General features: G+C 42.4%; 1 protein-coding gene across 2 annotated transcripts in view; it reads left to right on the top strand.

Moving 5' to 3' along the window:
- The window catches only part of ADAM17 (ADAM metallopeptidase domain 17), a 2,408,764-nt gene that overhangs the window by 1,155,647 nt on the left and 1,229,363 nt on the right, over positions 1-23,754 (top strand). For both annotated transcript variants that reach the window (XM_044079174.1, XM_044079166.1), the window contains exon 10: positions 3,695-3,780. In XM_044079174.1, the coding sequence (XP_043935109.1) occupies positions 3,695-3,780 (86 nt within the window). The remainder of the gene's footprint in view (positions 1-3,694; positions 3,781-23,754) is intronic.

The raw sequence follows: 23,754 nt of genomic DNA, 5'->3' as shown, positions 1-23,754 counted from the left end.
ATGCTCTCTCTAAGACCAAGAACACTGCATCAATGGCCCCAGGCAATATCCCAGGATGCCTTCTAAATAGCATGAAGCATGACCTATCATGGCCTCTGAAATTGCTATTTAACTGTAGCCTCCAGACAGGCTCTGTGTGTAATAAATGGAGAAAGGCAACAGTCATCCCTCTGCACAAAGGTGGGTCATCTACAGACCCTGGAAACTACAGACCCATAAGTCTCTCTAGTCTTATATGTAAAGCTATGGAAAGAATTATCATGGAGATGATCAGCAGAGATGTAGTAAACCTCCAGACACTGGACCCAACCCAGTTTGGTTTTGTAAAGGGGCAGATCATGCCTACTCAACCTGGTAAACTTATTTGAGAAGGTCACCAAAGCAATGGATGAGGGCAAAATCATTCACAATGCCAACCTTGACCTGGCCAAGGCATTTGGCATAATACCCCACTCGGGCATTGTTGTCAAACTCAAGAGATTAGATACAAACCCATATGTCACCTGTTGGATAGCCAACTGGCTCACAGACAGGATCCCGGAAGTTAGAATTGGGGAGTCCACTTCTGCAAAGAGGCCAGTCACAAGTGGAGTCCCTTAGGGATCAGTCCTTGGACCGCTGTTTTTTGGCATTTACTTCTCAGAAGTCAAGACCAATGTCACTGGTCTGTGGCTGACTAAATTTGCAGATGATTACAAATTAGGAGCTGTCATTAAATCTCACACTGACACAGATGTTCTCCAGGAGGGGATGACACAGACAAACAACTGGTGTCAAAGTCATGGACTAAAACTAAATGCCAAGAAATGCATAATAGTATCCTTTGGGAAGTCATCCATCCCTGGTAACTATCATATTGACAACACACCCCTTAGAGTTGACCCAGTAGTCAGGGACTTATGGACACATGTAGATAGTAATCTAGCCTTTGATCATCACATGTCTACAGTGGTGAGGAAATCATTCTATGTTGCACAACTTATAAACAAAGGCATAACAACTAAATCCAAGGAAGTCATTGTTTTACCATATTCAGCATTCATCAGACCTATCATCGAGTACAATGCCCCCTTTGGTATGTACCTAACCAGGCATATCCAACAACTGGAACGTCCACAGAGGTTCCTCATTAAAAGAATACGGAGCATAAGTAATATGTCCTATGCAGACCGCCTCAAGGCCCTATCCCTGTATTCTGTCTCCTACAGGCTTTTGAGGGGAGATCTAAGCATGGCATACAGGGCATTGTCAGACCACACTCTGATGGACCTCCTGCATATCCACAAAACAAACAGTACCAGAATTACCCGTTCTAAAGACTTAAACCTTGCCTGTGATATAAATAGGACCTATTGGAGAGATAGGTATGTATCCCAGAGACAACCCCATCTATGGAACAAGCTCCCCATCCATGTGAAGCAGAGTTCCTCCCTAATCCAATTCAAGTGCAACTTTGACAATTGAATGGGAAATCGGAAATTCATCCCTGGTTTGGCACCTGTGTCTCTGATGCAGACAGGTAACCTGTAAATGGTCCTTTTCCCAGGCTCATGCTTACAGTTATCAAGAGTATCAGAACTCATCAGAGATTTGGGATGCATGGCTAGGCTTAAAAAAAAGGCCCTTGTAGTCATTAGCCTAGTAAACACCTATGAACTTGTATACTTTTTACATTTCCATCCCAGCAGCCCACAATTGCAGCTTTATACTAACTTTATCTTTCTTCTTTCCAAACTTTTTCTTAAATTGTTACATTGTAAAGCCTGGCTAAGAAAAAAGTACTTTCTTGTTTTAATATCACATATTGCAATCGCTGGAAAAACTCCCCACCTCAGTTTTAAAATAAATTTGACTGTATAGGATAGCATTACATTATATCATACAGTTTTCATTATACAATTTTATAGAAAAGATAAAAAAGTGATTGACTTGCAGATTCATCTTCAGTCCCTTCTGTGTCTTTCTAAATTTCTACCTTGTTGGCTAGGCTTACTTAGGCCCTTGGGCTGATAGCTTAGTACCTACCTATGAACCTGTAAATGTTAATGACATAAAGCATGGTTTATGCTTTCCAGTTCTTCCAGAAGCTTGACGCAGTGAATAAACTTCTAGTCTTTTCAGCTTCTTCTTGCATAACCAGTTTACTTGTCTAACTTGCATCTAATAGGATTGATTCTTTACATTTCTCCCATGTACTAATTTCACATTGTTGTTGGTCTTCCTGATCATCTTGATCTCCCAGTGCCAATCTTTAGTTGAAGTCCAAGGTACTTATTTTCTTCTAGTTAGCTCCTGAGATATTTACTGTCACTCAGTAATTTTCCTTTGGAACAATGAAAGAGGTTTCACTGCTAGAGTCTCGGTCTTTATTATTGTCAGAAGACTGAGAAGTGGAGACTCTTCAACTTGCTGCCTCACTCTTTGTTGACTAAACTTTAGTTCCTCTGTGGTCTGTCGTGCATCCAAAAAAAAAAAAATCTTAAGACAGCTGGATATAGCAACTTCATTCTCACACCTGCCTCTTGACATCCCCTGATTGCTGGGATAAACTTGCTGTTCTGCCTGGTGTGCAGCAGATAATCATTTCTACAAACAGTCTGGTGTTCCCATTTTTAATAATTTGCCTTCTGGTATTCTTTTGTTTCATTACTATTGTAGGTCCTAGCTGCTTTATAATGTCCAGTTTTTGGGCATACACATGATGTGACCTTTCAAATAACAAATCCTGAAGAACACCAGTACATTTACTTCTGTATACTTTTATAAAATGAATCCAGCATATTCCTTCTTGCTTCTATGATGCAACAAAATAAATCTCAAGTTTTCTGTTTTTGCTTTGTCTTTTATCATTTTTGTAACAGCTGTTTTTGAGAAGCTTTATGTCCAGCCTGTCATTTCTTCTATTTATCCTGTGAGTGCTGTAGTTGTATCAGCTAATCTGAATAGCAAGTTAAAGCTTCTCATGTTTTTTTTTTCTTCCTTCTGTCTTTTGACTTTCTTAATGGAACCCATCTCCTGTACTAGACATGAAACTTGAACTGTTTTTTTGCTGAACATCTGAAAGGTTCTTAGCCAGAACAGTTTCCTTTTCTGTCTAATTTTCATTTAATTTCTCCAAGTTTCTTCTTTCCAGCCAGTCTAAGTATGTGCCATTAACTGAACATATCCCAAATTGATAACTGAAAATCTGTTTTAAAAAGGCCAGTAAAAGTTTTCAGACTGGAACAGCCCTAATCGACCTTTCTTTCTGTGTACAATCATCTTGGAAGTCAGCTGGTTTGAGTGGTAGTTGTCACTGTGGGCCATTAATGACCACTTCTTTAACAGTCAGACGGCTGTCTAGACATGAGTAGTGATATTTTTGAAGGGCCTTGTTGAATGGCACAAATTGATAAACTTATAGGTGACCTAAGGCCACTTAAAGGATCGACAGATATGGTAGATATAATCATAGACATACTTTCTTATCTTCCATTTCTTTTGTACAGTTGTTTGGTATGATGCAAAGGGTTTAGATTCCTGAGAAAGAGAAAAAAGGCTATATGCAAAACTGGCTAGGTATGAACTTCTGTTATTTTGCCAGGCTTTACTGCACTGCCATAGTATAAGTTTGCGTTCCTGTTTATGTAGACTTTAAATTGTTTCACAGTAGAGGTGTATGGTATTCATTTGCCTTTATTATTTTTTATTGCAGCTTATCTGTCACCTTCCAGGGCCGAGATGTATTTAAACACTGGTTTAACCAGCACAAAGAACTATGGCAAAACTATTCTTACCAAGGTAAGTTAGGTATTTGCAATTTTCATACCTTTTTTGATGATATCGAACTTCCAGCTTCATCTCCTTAATTCCTTCTTCATTAATGCAGGCAACTTTGCATACTGGTTAGTTGGAAAGTGCCAGTAACCTGGAATATTTTTCTTTGTTTTCATTTAGCTCTTAAACTTTACACGTTCAGGCTTTACACAGATGCAATGCCAACCATACAAAGAAAGCAGTCATCCTAGTGGCCTGCAGAAATTACAAGACTGCACAGCAGAGTCTTCCTTATTGAAAATAACCCACTTCAGGACAATGGGTACCATAACTTTAACTAGCAGAAGCATATCTGCCAGTCACGTTTGAGTACAAGTCCACTATGTAGAACAGCAAGATAATGCATTTTTGACCAGGGTGATGTTCTTCGTGTTTCACTGTTGCAGTCATCACACTTGGGTTATCTGCCTGCAGGTAGCCCTCAGTCGGCCTGAATACCAGAGACTTAGTATTTCTGCGTGGGTTGCTGTCACTTCAGGACTGACATCAGGTCGTCAGGGGTATAAAAACAGGCAGCCGACGCCATTGCATCAGTCTTTCTTGCAGAGGAGCCCGAAGCTGAAGCAGTTCGCACGAGTGCCGGTCGTCCGCTACCTGCGTTTTTGTTTCCAAATTGAATCATCTTGAAGTCTTCTAAAGCTAAGTACCCCATTGGGGATCCTTTTTTCTTGCTCTAACAGATGTCAGAAAAAGTTAATGATTGTCTCACCTGTGGAAAGCAAATATCACACTGAGATTTCCATTCTGTGTCACCTGTTTAGACCCAAACCACAACGTACCTTGTTGTCGGTTTTGTGCATTATTCAACACCGGAAATATTCGTCATCGGGCCCTTATTGTTGCTAAATACTTTTGCTCTCTTTCTCCGTATTCCAAAATGGCTTTGGTAAGCCGTCCGACTACCGATCTTCTGAAAAAACATAAGGATAAAGACAGAGACAGACTGCCCAGGTCCAAAACTGCCGACAATGCTTCCGTTAAGCTAGTCGCCAGTTCGTCGGTACTCAGTGAGGTGCTTTCGCAGCCCTTGATGCCTGCTTTGATGGATTCGCAGGCCACTACCGAGACCCATTCAGAGTCCAATATGCCGTGAGACTCTTTTACAGAACCTGCGGATGTCTCTACCTTGGATGGGTCCAGAGCCACTGTGCAGGCATCGGCTTCTGTGGAAGTTTTTCACATTACCGATATTTGACCCAAACCGAAGACTTCTTTCGCGTCTTCAGTTCTGTCTAAAACTATTGAGTTTCTAAGGCCAAGAGTACGAGTTGCACCTAAAAAACGACGACCCAAACTCAAGCACCTGCTTTCTTGCTACAACATCAAATGCTTAAAATGGTAGAAGACCTGATTATGCTGATTAGGGGAAGCCAGCCTTTTCCTGCTAACAGAAAAAGAGACCTGTCCCCCAGCAGCTTTAACTGACCAAGAGTCTGACTGAGTTTTCTGATATGAAGACATGCCTATATCTGCTTATGAGGATTCAGATGGAGAGGACTCTATTCCCTCTGCTTCCCCTCCAGAGTATTTTTCTATTGGTGAAAACATACATACTTTAAGAGAGCATTTCCATTGGGAATGCCAGAATTATCCTCAGTCCAAAAAGAGACTTGGAGAATTCTTAGATTTGCCACAACATAGACCTTTAGCTATCCCTCCTGTTCTAGATGTTGTAGATGATGTCTTTATGGAAACCAGTCTTACTCCTGATATTTTACCCCCTGCTCCAAGGAAACCAGTCAAGGTACTACAGAGTTCCTGACTCTCACAAATTTATTTTCAAAAATCCTACTGCTGACCCAGAGGTCATTACCCAGGGGCCTAAAGGTATAAAAGCAACTACAGCTAAGAATCACATCCCTTCGGACAGGGATTCCTGAGCTTTAGACAGATGGGGTAAAAAATTGTACACCTTTGCAACTCTCGCCAGTAGGGCATTGAATTGCCAGTTTCACATGCTGAAATACCAGCAACATATTATGGAACTTATTAAGCAAAAATTATCTACTTTTACAGACTGTGCAGAAAATAAAGAATTGCAGGAGCTTATGCATTCTGCAAGCCAAGTCAGCAAGCATACCTTGCATGTGGCTTTGACACTCTGGAAGCATCTTGCAGGGCAGCGGTTACTGGTTCTGTACTGAGAAGGCATGCTTGGCTTAAGGAGCAGACCTTGCCAGACCATGTCAAATCAAAATTACTAGACGCTCCTTTGAACAAGGACAATCTGTTTGGCACCAAAGCAGAAGAGGTTGTAAAAAAGATGGAAGAAAAAGATAAGTCTATGCAGAGAGTCAAAGATTTTCTGCAAGTGCAGCCTCCAAGATTCAGTAAGCATTGCCCTTCAAAACATTGGTCTTTTCCAGCCCCCTCAAGGCCATTTCAAACTAGACCCAGGGGAAACAGACCCCCCCCCCAGATTACAGTCTCAGGGTACGCAGCGATCTAAGCAATGGAGTACCTCCACTTCTAAAACAGGGAGTGTTAAGCCACCCCCTTTATGGAAAGAATTCACAATGACTTCTCAACTCCTCTCCTCACCTCTGCCCCAGTGCTCGTGCCCCTAGGAGGAAAACTTGCCCATCATGCAAAAAACTGGACCTCCATCACCAAAGACCGATGGGTCCTCAACATTGTATCCCAGGGGTATAAGTTTTACTTCCAATCACTACCAACCCCAAAACGGTTCCCAGACCTTTCTCCAAACCAGTGGGCAGAGGCACAAAACCAAGTTCAATCCCTGCTCTCCATAAGGGCTATTGAACCTGTTCCTGCAGAACAGATAGGTCAAGGGTTTTATTCCAGACTTTTCCTGGTACCCAGAAAAGAGGGCACTTGGTGCCCAATCCTAGATCTCTCAATTCTAAACACTTTCCTGGTGGTACCAAAATTCAAAATGCTGCAGACAAACAAGCCTATCAACAGGCTGCTTCACTCATATGGCCACCAGAACCCAGCTATCTGCAAGGAAAATCCTGCAGGCCCCAGGGTTCATGGACTCTTGCATTCTACTAATTCCATATGCCAGACTGCATATGAGGAAAATTCAGTGGTACTTAAAAAGTCTTTGGTGCCAACATTCTTAGGACCTGGAAACCGTCATACCTTTCATACCTTGTCTTAGGACAGAGTTTCTTTGGTGGGCAGCAGCATGCAACACAACAGGGGACTTCCCTTTACACAACCCTAGACCCTAACCACAGACTCATCAGACTATGCCTGGGAGGCACATCTGGATGACAAGTGCATTCAGGGCCACTGGAGCCCAAATCAGATTCATCTGCACATCAACCAAAAAGAGATGCTAGCTGTTCAGCACGCTCTGACAGCTTTCCAATCCCTACTCTCACCAGGACCCCTGCTAATAAAGACAGACAACACCACAGTTATGTGGTACATCAACAAGGGGGGGGGGCACTCTTACACACACTGCAGGCTAGCCATGGCCCTGTGGAACATGCCCTTGGAAATGCATATTCATCTACAAGCTCAATTCCTGCCAGGCAAACAAATCTCTGGCAGACAACTTAAGCAGAAATCTCCTACACCCACACGAGTGGCAATTAGATCCCAGCACTTTCAGCCTTCTAACCCAGAAAGGGGGGACCTCGAAGGTGGATCTTTTTGCATCCCCCTACAATCACCAGCTCAGCAAATTCTGCACCAGGACACCTGTCAGCAGGGCCTGGAAAGTGGTTGCCCTAGCCTTCCAGTGGGTGAGCCTCTCAATCAGTGCATTTTCCCCCCTGCCTTTTCTCACAAGAATATTACTCAAGATAAGATAGGACAGACCAAGGCCAATCCTGATTGCTCTGGACTGGCCACGTCAGCACTGGTACTCACTACTGCGCAGCCTGTCACCGGTGCCAACCTGGCACCTATCCCAGATCCCAACCCTCCTTACTCAGCAGGAGGGACAGATCTTGCATCAGCAACTGCAAACCTTGAATCTTGCATATTGGCTTATTCCTTGAATTCTCCCCCATTGTCCAGCGCAAGCAAGCAGGTGCTGGATGTCATTCTTGAAGCCAGAAGACCCAGTACAAGGAAATCTGATGCTGATAAGTGGAAAAGATATTGTTCCTGTAGTCAATCTAAAGGAGAGGACACAGCACTGCCCTCCTTACTTCTAATCCAGGATTACTTAGCAGATCTACTCCACAGAGGCCTATCGTTCTCTTCCATTAAGATCCATGCCTCTGCCATCTCGGCTCTTTACAACACTGAGCCACCTCTCTTCTCTCACCATCTCATCAAACAGTTCCTGAAGGGGGGGCAAACAACTTTAAGCCACCAAGGAGAGCCCCCACCCCTGCTTGACCTTAACTTTGTACTGGAAAAGCTCACGCTAACTCCCTTTTAGCCTACAGCGTCAGCAAAGTTAGAATTCCTCTCTTGGAAAACAGCCTTGCTTCTGGCAATCACTTCAGCTAGAAGAGTGTCTGAGCTACAAACACTTATGGCTGTGGAACCCTTCATTATTTTTCATGCTGACAGGGTTTTCCATAGGACTAACCCTTCCTTTATGCCTAAAGTGGTGTCCAGTGCAGCTCTCAACCAATTTATCCATTTGCCAACCTTCTTCCCTAATCTTCAGAATAAAGGGGAAAGGATCCTGCACTCCTTAGATGTGCACAAACGGCTCAGATTCTACCCTGATAGGACTAAGACCTTCAGAAAATCTGACCAGTTACTAGTCAGTTTTGCACTAGGGTCAGAGGGCAAGACCATTTCAAAACAAACAATGTCCAAATGGATAGCACACTGTATCCATTTCTGCTACAAACACCCTGGGAAACCAACCTCTCGGGGTCAGAACACATTCCACTAGGGCTACTTCTACCTCTACAGCATTCCTCAGGGGAGTCCCTACCAGGGACATTCTGGAAGCTGCTGCCTGAAGTTCTGTTCATACCTTCACCAAACATTACCGCATGCCTGTCTTTTCCAAATCCAGGGTGGGTTTTGCAACAGCAGTCCTGCAGGGCATACTAGCCAGCCACAACTCTTCTTGACTGTCTCTACTCATTCTTCAGATTTGGGAATCAACCCAAGTGTGATGGCTATAACAGTGAAACACTAAGAACATAGTACAGTTGTGTACACTTACCGTAAATGTAGATGCTCAAGTGTATTCACTGTTACAGTCCTGGCTTCCCACCCTCCAGTCCCCTTGTCTGTCTGTCTCTCTCTCCTTTCTATGTCTGTTACTCATCCCTTACAGGGCTATTGGTATTTACTTTTTACTAGTGGTGTGCTGCTGTGGTAGCGTTGTCGCCTCACAGTAAGACGTTGTCCTGTTTGATTCTCAGCTAGAGCGTCTTCTGTGTGGAGACATGCGTGAATGGGCGTACCTTTGTTGAAGGTTGTGCTTCAGGGCCGGCAACTCGGCACATAAAAATCTACTGCCAATCATTAGTGGACCGGAGTTCTGCTGTGGCGACCCCTAACCAGGAAAAGCCAAAAGACACAACAAAAACAACTGGTGGAGTTTTTTCCCACCATAACGTAGCTCCCTATTTGGGGGAGCTCCTGACATTTGGGGCAAGAAAAACTGATGTAATGGCGCCGGCTGCCTGTTTTTATACCCCTGACGACCTGGCATCAGTCCTGAAGCGACAGCAACCGACACAGAAATACTAAGTCTCTGGTATTCGGCCCGACTGAGGGCTACCTGCAGGCAGATAACCAAAGTGTGATGACTGCAACAGTGAATACACTCGAACATCTGCATTTATGGTAAGTGTACCACAACTGTACTTTTCATCTCTCCACGGCATCCTAACAGTGTGTTACTGATTTCTGTGATATGTGTGGTGACTTTGTTTTACCTTTAGTTTGTAGAGTAGGAGTAGAAGGTGACTTCTTGCAGCCTTAATGGTTATGAAATAATGTCTACATTTGGATAGTCTTATTCGCCAGTATCATCCCAGTATGCATAATAAAACTATAATAGTTATCATTTTGATGTGTAACTTGCTAGCTAGCTAGCTAGCTCTGAATCTTTAAATGTAACATTATTTGGTATGCCACATGCATACTAATTTTATTGTAGTGCTAACAGGTGCATTATTATCTGTTTTTTAACCTGGCTGAGACATGTAACATTTCCTTGGATGTTCATCGTGCATACAGCTGCAGTAATCACAGATGGGTTTTCAGCCGTTAGGCAGTCCCTCGGTCGGCCGAATTCCAAAGTCTTGGTCCAGCGTCGGTTGTCGTCGCTTACTCTTCTGACGTCAGGAAGGCCAGAGTATATAAGACACAGCCAATGCCATGTTCTTCAGTCTTTTTTGCCGCGCGGTGCCCGAAGCAGAAGCAGTTCGCAAGTGCCGGTCGGCCAGCTCCTGAATTACGAAAATATTTGGAACCGAAGTCTTCATTAAAGCTAAGTACCCCAATGTAGAAGCGTAATGTAGTATCAAAACACGGAGGAGCAAGCAATAATCCAAATAAAGTGCTAATAGCAAAACGAAGCACAATGGCAACTCTGGAATATGCAAAAACTTTTAATGGAAACAAAAGATGAGCGCTTTCACGTGGTCCATCCACGCTTCATCAGATAATTATCAGGTATAAACTTTGAGTTTATATACATCCGCTAAGGCGCGGGAAAATCTTCTCATTAATCAATTAACATAGAATGATTACTTTGTTTTTAAAGAAACATAGTTCGAGTATATGTTTTAACACAGATTAAATTACTACATTTCTTGTCTGACAATGGATAAAGCGTAAATGGATAAAATATAAAACAAATAATAAATAAGAATTCTATTATTTAGAAATCATGCATAAATATTAAAAGTGCTTTATAAACATCGAAATTAATCAATGGGCAACAAATTCATCTAAACAACTAAAAACAACGTTGAATAAATCATGACGTATATCACTGGATATTCAAAAACATGTATAGAACATATTAAGACATGAATGTATCTAAAATGTAAATAAATAAATATAAAATGTATCATGAATATATGATGTAGTGCGAGTTGATGAATATATGCTGAAGTTGATGACTACTATGGATATCTACATAACGCCTAAAATAAAGGCACAGTACAACATAATGAAACAAGTGTGGATCAAAAAATGTATATATACGAATGCAGATAGACTAAGTTTAAAATCAATAGTATGTCCAAATAAAGAGAACAAAGAAACACTAGGTGCATAATGGTATATATAAACATTTAAAAACATGTTTGTAAATATATACTTGAAGTTGTGCATTAATTAATGGTCATGGAATTAAATACAGCTAGATAGGTTAAACAATGTGTATGAAAACCATGTGCTCACTTCTTAGATATTAGTGCTGGTTTGATAGAAACATGGATGTTAATTCCTGGCTCTATGTGTGCACCCAATCTCAATATCCAGTTGAGCTCCGAGAGTGCCAAATGATTCTCTTTATCTCCCCGTCTCTGATCCTGTTTTACTTCTTGTAAGACCCTAAAACAAAACGAGTGAGTCGGAAACTCCATAATATGCTTAACCAAAGCATTGGTTTCTACAGCTTTACGTATGTCATACAGATGATTGTAAATGCGTTCCTGTAACTTCCTCTTTGTTAATCCTACGTAAAAAGCCTCGCATTTGGTACAAGTAGCAAGGTATATCAGGTTGCGAGTGTTACAGGTAGCTCGAAAATATGGTCTGAAAACATAATCAGTATTAGGGTGTTTGAAATGCTGTATTTTAGTTATATATTTGCATCTGTTGCAGTTATAGCAAGGATATGTGCCAAAGTCCTTAATTTGGGTGCTATTAATTAAATTGCTTCCCTCATCTATCTTAATATGTAGGTCACCACATAAGATTCTTTTAAGGTTCCTACTGTTCTTATAAGTGAACCTAGGTTGTTTATTTATGACATCTCTGGTATGAGAGTCAATGGTTAGAATATGCCAGTTGTTATAAATAATCTGCTGTATCTTTTTTATATCACTGGTGTATGTGATAATATAATTGATGTAATTATCTGTGGCATCTACTCTCTTATAGGAGTTAGAATAATATTTCATGTGTTTCAAAACTTCATTCTCCTGCTCTGTGGGTATGATATTACCCAAAACCTCCACTTTAATGTTACTAACCATAGAAGGATTGTAGCCTCTGTTAATGAATAATTTCTCTAGGAAATGTGCTTCTTTATTTAAATCTTCAGTTCTGCTGCATAGTCTCTGAATCCTTATGAACTGACTCTTAACTATGCCTTGGAAAGTATGTCGGGGATGCATACTATCAAAGCATAGTATCGAATTTTTCCATGTGGGCTTCCTATATAAAGTTGAGTCTATTTTGCCCCCATTGGTGAATCTGAGAGTAACATCTAGGAAGTTTATTTCTTTGTTGGAAATTTCTTGAGTGAAGTGTAAAAACGTAGTGGTGGTATTTAAATATTGCAAAAATGTTTCAAATAGTTCCAATGAACCTTCCCAAATTATTATGATGTCGTCCACGAAACGCCTATAGAATTTGATGAACTTAAAGTTCTCGTGTGTAAAAAGGTATAATTTCTCCCACCACAGGACTACCAGGTTGGCATAGGTATTTGCGCAGGGGGTGCCCATGGCTACCCCCCACTTTTGCAAATAACAAGAACCACCAAACATAAATACATTATTGAATAATACTAGCTCCAAGAGCTGACCTATTAATATGATTCTATCACTAGAAAAACTAGTCTATTTGGATAACAATTCATTTATATATTCCATACCAGTGTCATTTGGTATTGAGGTAAATAAATCCTTAACATCCAAGGTTATGAATTGGTGTGATTGATGACTATCTAGTGTAAGCTCTTTGATATCATTAAGTAGGTCATAAGTGTCTTTAAGTATGGTGGAAAACTGATTCACTACGGGTCTCAGAATATCTTCTATTAATTTGGAGACATGTGCTGTGATCCAGTTATCCCCTGATACGATGGGTCTGAGGGGAACAGGGTATATACCCTTGTGCACTTTAGGTATCCCTTTGATAACCGGGGTGGTGGGATATTCTATGTGTAGAAACTCAAAAGTTTCCTGGCTAATCTGGCGACACATGAGAAGGTCATAAAGAACATCTTTAACAGTTTTTACAATTTGTACTACTTCCTTAGATGTTATGGGGGTATACGTATCAACTTCCAATAGCAAATTAGACATGCTGGTGATGTATTCCTGCCTGTCTAAAAGAACTACTCCCCCTCCCTTGTCGGCTGGTTTTATGACAATATGAGTGTTCTGTTTAAGTTCACTAAGGGAACGGTTCTCTGCTGGTGTTAGGTTATAAAATCTACCTTTCTTGTTTACTTTACTGAACATCAAGTAATATTGACTTTCACAGGCCCTAAGGAAACACTCAATGTGTGGAGGCATAATAGGAGTAAACGTGCTTATTGTTCTATAAGGTGTGTTCCCCTGATCATAAACAGTATTGTTATTAAACAACAATTTTAAGCACAGCTTTCTGCAGAAAAGCCTGAGGTCAAGTAGCGTGTCAGTCAATGTTGCCGGAGAGGCCGGAATGAAACTAAGACCTCTATTTAGAACATGGATACTAGTATCATCCAAAGCAAAGCTAGAAAGATTAAACAGTAAATCAGGAGTCAGTTCTTTTTCCTTCTGTTGTAGCCGGGTTGTTCCGCTAAGTACTTCCTCTTGCGGGAGTCCCTGCTGTGAGATCGTCCCCTGGTAGGATGTAATAGAGGCCATTTCTGATACGATAAAAAAGTGGCCGAGGAAGGTAAGGCACTCGAGATGTTCTTAGGAATGGCTCCCGTAGTCACAGAAGGTGCCTGGTGAAAAAAAGCTTCCTGGTTGGGAGGAGGTGTGTCAATAAGATTAGTTTCAATTTGACTAGTCTCAGGTAGAGTTGTCACACCCATTTCTCTGTTCACCATGGATATAGGTATCTGAGGTAACGGTGGTATGGCAATATTAGTAACAGCAGGTCTCTTAGGCTGAGAAACAGGAGCCGTATCTGGCTGTGACATTGGATTCAGATTGTGAGAAGACTGATATCTTGGCCAAACGAACACTTGGCCTTTTTGAAAATCGTGATAATCACGTAACAGCTTTTTTTGTTTAGTGACACTCAATCTGTCGCTAAAGAGGTTTATTTGTGAAAAGATGTGGTTGATTTTGTCAATGCAATATGAAGTAAACCGTTCCAATAACTGCTTGTACATATGATCAGTCCTGTTTCTCAACTCAGTTTCCAGTGGCAGAAAATAATCAAGCATTAATTTAGCATAGTTGAACCCCAACTCTATATTTAAATCTTGCCACCGTTTGAGGAGTTCAGGATGTGAGTCCCCATAGGTGGGCATACAGAACACCCGCATGCCCCTGGGGACTACTTTGAAATGAATGCATGCTTCTAGGTGTAACCTTTGCCAGGCATACCTCTGCAATTGGTATAAATTATCTTCTAAGGTCTTTAATAGAGGATAAAATTCTGTTTCCCCGTTGGGGAAACTTTTCTTGCCTCAGACCGATGTCAGAAAAAGTTAATAATTGTATTTCTTGTGGGAAGCAAATACCGCATAAGGATTTCCATTCCCTTTGCATACCTTGTTTGGGCCCAGACCACGACGTCTCGGGCTGTCGCTTTTGCGCTACCTTCAATAAACGCACTATCAAGCGTCGGGCGGAGTTCGCCCAACACTATTTTGGTAAAGCTTTTGACTATAAAATGTCGTCGGACACTCCGACTACCGTTTTATCCAAAAAACGCAAGGAAAAGGACCGACACGCGAGGCCCACAGTCTCCACTGACACCACGCCAAAACAGGCTTCACGTGGTCCGGTTCTCAGCAAGACACCTTTGCAGTCCCTGACTACCGACGACACTCCTTTGGCGGTGTCTTCTGTACCCGAGACCGCTGGGTCATCGGCCCTTTCCCAGACTACAACCGAAGCCCCGGCTTATGTCGAGCCTACTAATGTGGACAGATCCACCTCCACCCATGGTGTATTTAGGCCTTCATCTTCTTTTTCTATTAAGGCCTTTACTAAATCCAAAGCAGCCAGGCATCACACTAGGCCTGCTGTTCAAGGCCCATCTCCTGGACCCATGCCTAAGAAACAGATGCTTAAAATGGCTGAGGATCTAATAACTCTTATCAGAGGTTCTCAGCCCCCTCCTGACAAGAGACCCAGAGTGGAGGAAGAATCCCCCTCTTCTGATCAGGGATCCATTTTATCAGAGCATTCTGATGCAGAGGAACACTCTTACTCCCCTTTTGAGGATTCGGATGCAGAACAGTCCATTCCTTCTGTATCCCCCCCTGAGGATTTTTCTTTTGGGGAAACCTTGCACACCTTGAGGGAACACTTCCATTGGGAAGGCCAAGACTTTTCAGATTCCAAGAAAAGACTTAGGGAATTTCTTTGGTTACCTCAGCACAGACCTCTGGCTATACCCCCTGTTTTGGAGGTACTGGATGATGTCTATTCAGAGGCTTGTCTTAATCCTGATTCTCTGCCTCCAGCACCAGTAAAGCCTGATAGATATTACAGAGTACCCAGTTCTCACCAATTTCTCTACAAAGGCCATAATGCTGACCCTGAAACCATTTCACAAGGCCCTAAGGGATTAAAGGCCTCCAAGAATCCACTTCCTGCAGAAAGGGAATCTAGAGCTCTAGAAAGGTGGGGTAAGAAGGTATATACCTCGGCCACCCTAGCCATGAGGGCCTTAAACTGCCAGTTTCATATGATTAAATATCAACAGTCCCTGTTATCACAATTAAAAAACAAAATGTCTCAACCTGAACAACCAGATTTAAAAGAGTTACAGGATATGATGCATAGTGCGGAACAAGTGGGTAAACACACCTTACAATGTGGTTATGATGCCCTAGAGGCCTCCAGTAGAGCGGCTGCTACAGGATCAGTCATTCGCAGACATGCCTGGCTTAGGGAACAAAATTTGCCTGATCATGTGAAAGCTAAACTTCTTGATGCTCCTTTACAAAAGGATGTACTTTTTGGTACTAATGCTGAGGATATACTATGAAAAATGGAAGAAAAAGCCAAATCTATGCAAACTGTCAAAGCTTTCTTACAGGTCCAGCCACCACGATTTAGCAGGAATTGGCCTTCAAAAAACTGGTCCTTTCCAGCCACTGACAAGCCCCAAAGAGGTAGATACAGACGCAAGGGGCAGAGGGCAATCACAAGGATCATATAGAGGCAGACAATGGCAATCTCCAGCACCAAGAGGTGGTGAAGACAGTGCACAACAATACAGGAAGCAAGCCCAATGACTCCCTCATTTCCATGCCAAGCAAGTCTCAGCTGGCAGCACCTTTGGGAGGGAAACTAGCATTATTTGCAAGCAATTGGCATAGTGTCACAACAGACAAATGGATACTGGACATTATAAACAGAGGCTACAAATTTCAATTTCACACTCTTCCAAAAATGAGAGGCATGCCAAACCTACCACAAAATCAAAGGGTAGAGGCACAACTGCAAATTTCAAAACTCCTAAACATGAGAGCTATACAAAAGGTACCTACGCACCAACAAGGTCAAGGTTTTTATTCAAGACTCTTCCTGGTACCAAGAAAAGGAACCGACTGGAGACCCATTCTGGACTTATCCATCCTAAACACTTTTCTACTCGAGCCAAAATTCAAGATGCTCACATTACAGCAACTTCTTCCCATGCTGGGCAAGGAGTTTTGGCTGGTAACATTGGACCTCAAGGAGGCATACCTGCATGTCCCAATCAGACAAAGCTGCAGAAGATACCTCAGATTTCTTGCAGGTTCAATCCACTATCAATCCTCTGCATTGCCCTTTGGCTTATCTACTGCGCCCAGAGTATTCACAAAGTGCCTGGCATCAGTGATTGCCTATTGCAGACTTCAAGGGATACAAATTTACCCTTATCTGGACGACTGCCTGATCCAAGCGGACAGCAAACATATACTACTGGAACATCTGGCATATGTGACACGGTTACTGCTTTCTCTGGGATACACCATCAACAAGGAGAAATCAAGGCTAACACCATCTCAGAAAATAACCTTCCTGGGTGCCAGCTTGGACACAAACACCCAGATGGCATACCTTACGCCAGAAAAACAAGGGCAATTATCTCAGTACTTCAAAACACTAGCAAAAAGTACCAGGCTTACTGCAAGGAAAATCCTGCAGGCTCTGGGATTCATGGCATCTTGCATTCTTCTAATCCCATGTGCAAAGCTGCATATGAGGAAACTTCAATGGTACCTAAAAAATCTATGGTCTCAACACAGTCACAGCTTGGAAGCAATTATACCAATAATTCCATGTCTGCAAAAGGAATTTCTATGGTGGGCCCAAGCATGTCAAGTAAACACAGGCCTTCCATTCTGCAAGCCTCAGGCAAAACAAGTCATAACCACAGACGCCTCAGATTACGCCTGGGGGCGACATGAAGGACAGGTGCATTCAGGGCAGATGGTCCCAAAAGGAAAAGCACCTTCACATCAATCAAAAAGAAATGCTAGCAGTAATAAATGCAATTACAGCTTTCAAGGACTTCCTGCATCCAGGACAATTACTGATAAGAACAGACAACACCACAGTAATGTGGTACATAAACAAACAAGGAGGAACTCACTCATACCCCTTGTGCAGACTAGCCATGACTCTTTGGAACTTGGCTCTGGAAAGACAAATCGAATTTCAAGCACAGTACTTGCCAGGACTGGAAAACACACTGGCAGACACTCTGAGCAGGAATATGACAGATCCACACGAATGGAAGCTACATCCACAGGTGTTTACGGAGATAATCCAAGCATGGGGGAGGCCAGACATAGATCTTTTTGCCTCCCACAGGAACCATCAATTGAAAAAGTTTTGTTCAAGGACCTTCCATCCAAAGGCCTGGAAAGTGGACGCCCTTTCATTCAGTTGGACAACATGGACAGTTTATGCATTCCCACCTCTGCCTCTTCTGCCCAAGGTGCTTTTGAAAGCAAGAACAGACAAACCGAGGATGATACTGATTGCTCCAGACTGGCCAAGGCAACACTGGTATCCACTCCTGAGGAGCCTAACACATACTCCTCCCTGGTCCCTGCCTCTAATACCTCTTCTGCTGACGCAGAACAGCTACAAAACCCTTCACAGTCAGCTGAAAACACTCAACCTCACTGCATGGAAAATTCCTTAACACCACATCAGACTCTACTCTCCAAGGAGGTGCAGGATGTCATTTTGGAGGCCAGAAGACCATCTACTAGAAAAGCTTACTCCGCAAAATGGAAGCGGTTTTGCTGTTGGAATGAGAAAAGAGGACAGGACCCTAGAAAATTGAACTTGCCTCAGGTTTTACAGTACCTAGCTGAACTGCTGAGCAGTGGACTTTCATTTTCTTTCATTAAAATACACGCCTCAGCCATTTCTGCAGAATTCAACACGGATCCTCCTTCATTCTCTCACCCACTCTTACGGCAGTTCCTCAGAGGGGCTAAGAATATAAGACCTCCAAGGAAGCAACCAATACCAGCTTGGGACCTTAATTACATACTAGAAAAATTAACATTGCCTCCCTTTGAACCTGCTGCCTCAACTGATCTGCAATATTTGTCCTGGAAAACAGCTTTCCTTCTGGCCATCACTTCAGCTCGTAGGGTTTCTGAACTACAGGCCCTCATGGCGGTGCAGCCCTTCCTCATCTTCCATCAGGATAGGGTTTCCCTTCGTACTAACCCATCTTTTATGCCAAAAGTGGTATCCAGGGTAGCCTTAAACCAAGCCATACACCTACCTACCTTTTATCCTAACCCTCAAAACAAAGGGGAAAGGCTGCTTCACTCTTTAGACATCCATAGGCAGCTGCGTTACTATTTGGACAGAACAAAGTCCTTCAGGAAATCAGAACAACTTTTTGTGTCCTATGCCGTAGGGGCTCAAGGGAAACCACTTACCAAACAGACCATTTCCAAGTGGATTGGCCACTGCATACGATTTTGTTACTCCTATCATGGGAAATCTGTCCCTACTGGTATCAGATCTCACTCCACCAGGGCCACAGCCACCTCTACAGCCTTCCTCAGAGGTGTGCCTACTAAGGATATTTTGGAAGCAGCCACTTGGAGTTCTGTACATACCTTCACAAAACACTACCACCTGCCCTTATATTCCAGAACAAGAGCAGGTTTTGCCACTGCTGTTTTGCAGGGCATTCTGGCTCAACCCAGTTCCTCATAGTACCTACCACCCTATGCATAGCTTTGGGACTCTACCCATCTGTGATTACTGCAGCTGTATGCACGATGAACATAGTACAGTTTTGTACCTACCATAAATGTAGATGTTCGAGTGCTAATACAGCTGCAGTACAGGTTTCCCTCCCTCCTTCCCCTCTTGGTAAGGGCATGGGGCCTAACAACCTCTTCATACCTCCTGACTGGGTTATCCTGCTATGTTTTATTTGCTTGCTTACACTTATTTTGCATTACATTGCCTTGCTTGCATATGTGGATAAGCTTTACTTATGTATTGCCTTCCTTTTGGGGGCACCTGACATCTGGGGCAAGAAAGACTGAAGAACATGGCGTCGGCTGTGTCTTATATACTCTGGCCTTCCTGATGTCAGAAGAGTAAGCGACGACAACCGACGCCAGACCAAGACTTTGGAATTCGGCCGACCGAGTGACCGCCTAACGGCTGAAAACCCATCTTTGATTACTGCAGCTGTATTAGCACTCGAACATCTACATTTATGGTAGGCACAAAACTGTACTTTATTCTTCTGGTCATTTATTATGTCTTCCTTTCTCAATTATTTTTTTTCTGATAAAATGTATTTCATTGTATGTATACATTGTAACCCATTGACACTGTTAACACTAGAATTGTAGAACTTTTCTCCCCGGGCCTCCACTGAAAAAGGGCTACTTAGCTCAGTTGGACTAACCCGGTCAACAAATGTAAAATAAAATAATAATAAATAAATAAGTGAGGTTCTACTCATCTTTGTATACCAAAAAAGGGTAGAATCATCAGGGACCTAGAGATTAAGCATCGCTTATCGGAATGGCAATAAACTGAAGTGGTGGATGGAGATATTTGGTTTTGACTGTATAAATATTTTGTTATGCCATTGGGGACAGTAAGGGGATGGCCAAAGCATGAAATACATCTACTGACTGTAGACATGCACATGGTATGTTCAAGGTACATTGTAAGCATGAGTGTTTCTCAGCACTGGAGATGCTGACCATGCAGCCAACAGCCAGGGTGGGGTTACTGGGTAACATTTTGGCATGCTTTACACCGAGAAGACTGCTGTGATTGGGAAAATGACCCCACTTTTTATGCCTGACTGAATCATAGTGGAGGAGAGGGTGTCTAGTGTAGCTAGGGCAGCCTGAGCACAGAATAGAGTGAGACCCCCCATGCAAGCAAATGCGAAGAAAGACATTGGTATACATGGGGAAAAGAAGGTAAAGGAGAAATATAGCCCATTACCTATTGGATGATTTAAAATGGACTAGGGCACTTGTACTTTCTTAGGTTCATAGGTAAGTACTAGACTAGCTGCCCTTGGAAGCCATTTTAAGCCTAGCAAATTTCCCTTCAAGGGTGAGAATCAAACCCCTGTACCTTGTGTTTGCGAGGTAAACACCTTAACCATTATCTCAACCCTCAACCATCAATGGGTTATTTATCATTGATGTACAGTCCAAGTTTGTTGAAGTGATAAGATGGAGTTAAGTTAGACATTGCAGCATCTTGTGAGTTAAGTGCTGTGATACCTCTGTCCTTCTCAGTTTTTACATTTTGGAGTATTGTAATAAAAAAAAAAAAAACTTCATAAATGTTTAAGCAGTACCCAAATACTAAGTGAATGTCACCTTAAGGATAGTCTGAGATGGGAATGGACTGGTTTCTGTTTGTGCATGTTGATACAGTAAACTCTCAGTTAACTGCAACCCATGGGGATTGGTAGATGCTGGATAAGTTGAATTTCTGGTTGCTTGAGAGTTACTATTGTGGATAGACCTGACAAACATTGTACCATACCATACCATAAACATTGTATTGATTTGATTTTAATATTGAAATACAGTAATCAAAAGCCTGGCTGGAATAATAATATTTTAAGCTTATATTTCCGCTAGAAAGCATGGCACGTGGAACGGTTTTCATTGGCACGCTGAGTAGATTGGAATTGAATAGGGACAGAGTGAATGCATGTATGAAAGTAGAAGTGACTGTCTGTGAGAGATTGGAGAGATGTATGAAAGCTGAAGAGTGTGTGTGTGAGAGAGATCAGAGAGAGAAAGAGTGAGTGAATGCATGTATGGAAGCTGAAGAGACTGCATGTGTGTGAGAGAGATCAGAGAGAGAGTGTGCAATCTGATGCAAACTGAGTGAGTATGGAGGGAGTGTTGACATTTTAGCAATTTGACTTGTTTGGTTTGACTTGTTCTCACGTTGGGGAGAGAGGGAATTTATTTGTATCTTCCTTTTTTAAACTCTAAAAACGTAAGGTATGTTTCTGTGGGGAGAAAACAGAAAGTGCAACACCTGAAAAACTGAATTGTTTATATTGTACTGTATTTCTTCGATAGTTTTCCTGGTTGCTTAAGTTCCGGTTAACTGAATTTACTGTACATCCATTAAAGTCTGTGGATGTATCTTAACACTTTGCCTGAATTGTCACTGAGATTAGAATTCAATATTTATCCTCAGTAACATAAGGATAGGGAAAGTATTTTTTTAAGCAAAACAGTTTCTGAAAATGTCTGCTGATTGGCCAAAAATGCTGTTTTGACGCTTTGTGCACCATATGCTGTTCATAGGTAGGTACTAGGCTATCTGCCCAAGGGCCTACATAAGCCTAGCCAACAAGGTTCCCTGGCTAAAGCCACCCAAGAAAGTCATTTTCCTGTGCCACTGTCAAGCAGAGACACAGAAGTGATCCCCGGGGTGTATTTCCTATTTTCCATCCACTCATCAAGATTTTTCTTGAAGAGTGCTAATGAAGAACTTTGCTTGACATAGATGGGTAGCCTGTTCCAGAGTATGGGAAGTCTCTGGGACAGGAATCTATCCCTCCAGCATATCTTGTTTACTGTGGTGACAAGGTTTAGGTCCCTAGAGCGTGTAGCTGGGAGGGATTGGGATTTCTTTAGGTGTAGCATGCCCAACAGCTCTGGGTTTGACATAGCTTTATATGTTAGGCAGAGACCACCTCGGACTAGGCGATATGCTACAGAGTAAAGCTGGAGTTTTGTGAGGCGGTCAGTGTAGGGCATTTGTTTGAGGCCAGTAATCCTCTTTTTGAGGTACTTCTGTGGCCTTTCCAGCTGCTGCAGATGTCTTGTGAGGTACATTCCAATAGAGGCGTTGTACTCTATAATGGGTCTAATGAGTGTTGAGTAGAGGGGAACAATGAACTCTTTTTTTCCTGGATGAGAACCCTTTTATGATGAGGTGTGCCACATAGAAGGACTTCCTGACTACTGTGGCGATGTGACTATCAAAGGAGAGACTACTGTCCACCTGAGTCCCGGTCTCTTATCACACATTCGGTGTTAAGTAGATTGCTGCCTATGTGGTAGTTCATGGGTACAGAGTTTTTACCAAAGGGGATGACACTGCACTTTTTGGCATTGAGCTTGAGGCTATGACTCTGTCACCAGGCATCTGTCTCAGTGAGGCCCTTCTGTAGGATGTCCACATCATTTGGGGACTTGACTACGGCTCCTAGTTTGCAGTCATCTGCGAACTTCGTTAGCTAGAGGCCTTCTGTGTTAGCCTGTACTTCAGAGAAGTAGATACCAAACAGGAGAGGTCCCAGGATGGAACCCTGTGGTATTCCACTTGTCACTGCTTTGAGGTCATATTTGGAGTCTGCAACTTTTACAGTGTGGGTTCTCTGTCAGTGAGCCAGTTGGCAACCCATCTTGTGACATAGGGATTTATACCTAGTTTAGTGAGTTTAGCTATAATTCCAGAATGAAGGATGGTGTCGAAAGCCTTGGCGAGGTCAAGATAGGCTGTGTGAACCACCTTACCCTCATCTACGGCTTTGGTGACTGCCTCAAAGAAGTCAATCAGGTTCAGGAGGCATGATCTGCCTTTCACAAACCCAAACTGGGTGGGATCCAGAGTTTGGAGGTTACCAGTGTCTTTGTCTGAGTTCCATGATAGTTCAAAGGTCAGAAATTTAAGTGACAAATCACTTTTAATAAAATTTGTTAAAAAGAAATTGTATGCTTTCCTCATTTATTCTTGTGTCAGAGGTGACGCAGAATTGTTTTCTTCTTGCTTTCCATATTTTAGCATAGGATGTACACATTTTCCTACAACTTTTTTTTTGGTAATGAAGGATCATAATGCCATCTCTTTTGTGAGCTACAGTTGATGATTGTATATGGCCACAGTTTATAACTGAGTTGACCCTGTACAGTTTTTGATGTTCTTCGTGTTTCACTGTTGCAGTCATCACATTTGGGTTATCTGCCTGCAGGTAGCCCTCAGTCGGCCTGAATACCAGAATCTTGGGATTTCTGCGTCAGATGCTGTTGCTTCTTCCATGATGTCAGGTTGGCAGGGGTATAAAACAGGCAGCAGACACCATTACATCAGTCTTTCTTGCTGAGAAGGACCCCAAAGCAGAAGCAGTTCGCAAGTGTCAGTTGGCCGCTACCTGAAATTTTTGTTTTTCAAGTTTCAAACCTGAAGTCTTCTAAAGCTAAGTACCCCGTTGAGGATTCTTTTTTCTTGCTCTAACCGATGTCAGAAAAAGTTAACAATTGTCTAGCCTGTGGAAAGCAAATACCTCACAGAGATTTTCATTCTTACTGCGTCACCTGTTTAGGCCCAGACCACGACGTCCCTCACTGTTGGTTTTGTGCCTTGTTTAATGCCCGAACCATTCGTCGTTGGGCTTTTTTTTGTTGCTAAATTATTTAGCTCT

The sequence above is a fragment of the Protopterus annectens genome, chromosome 1.part1, assembly GCF_019279795.1.
Source record: "Protopterus annectens isolate FY-2018-M chromosome 1.part1, PAN1.0, whole genome shotgun sequence".
NCBI lineage: Eukaryota > Metazoa > Chordata > Ceratodontiformes > Protopteridae > Protopterus > Protopterus annectens.
The sequence above is the reverse complement of the archived record's forward strand: the minus strand, read 5'-3'. Positions and strand labels throughout refer to the sequence as shown.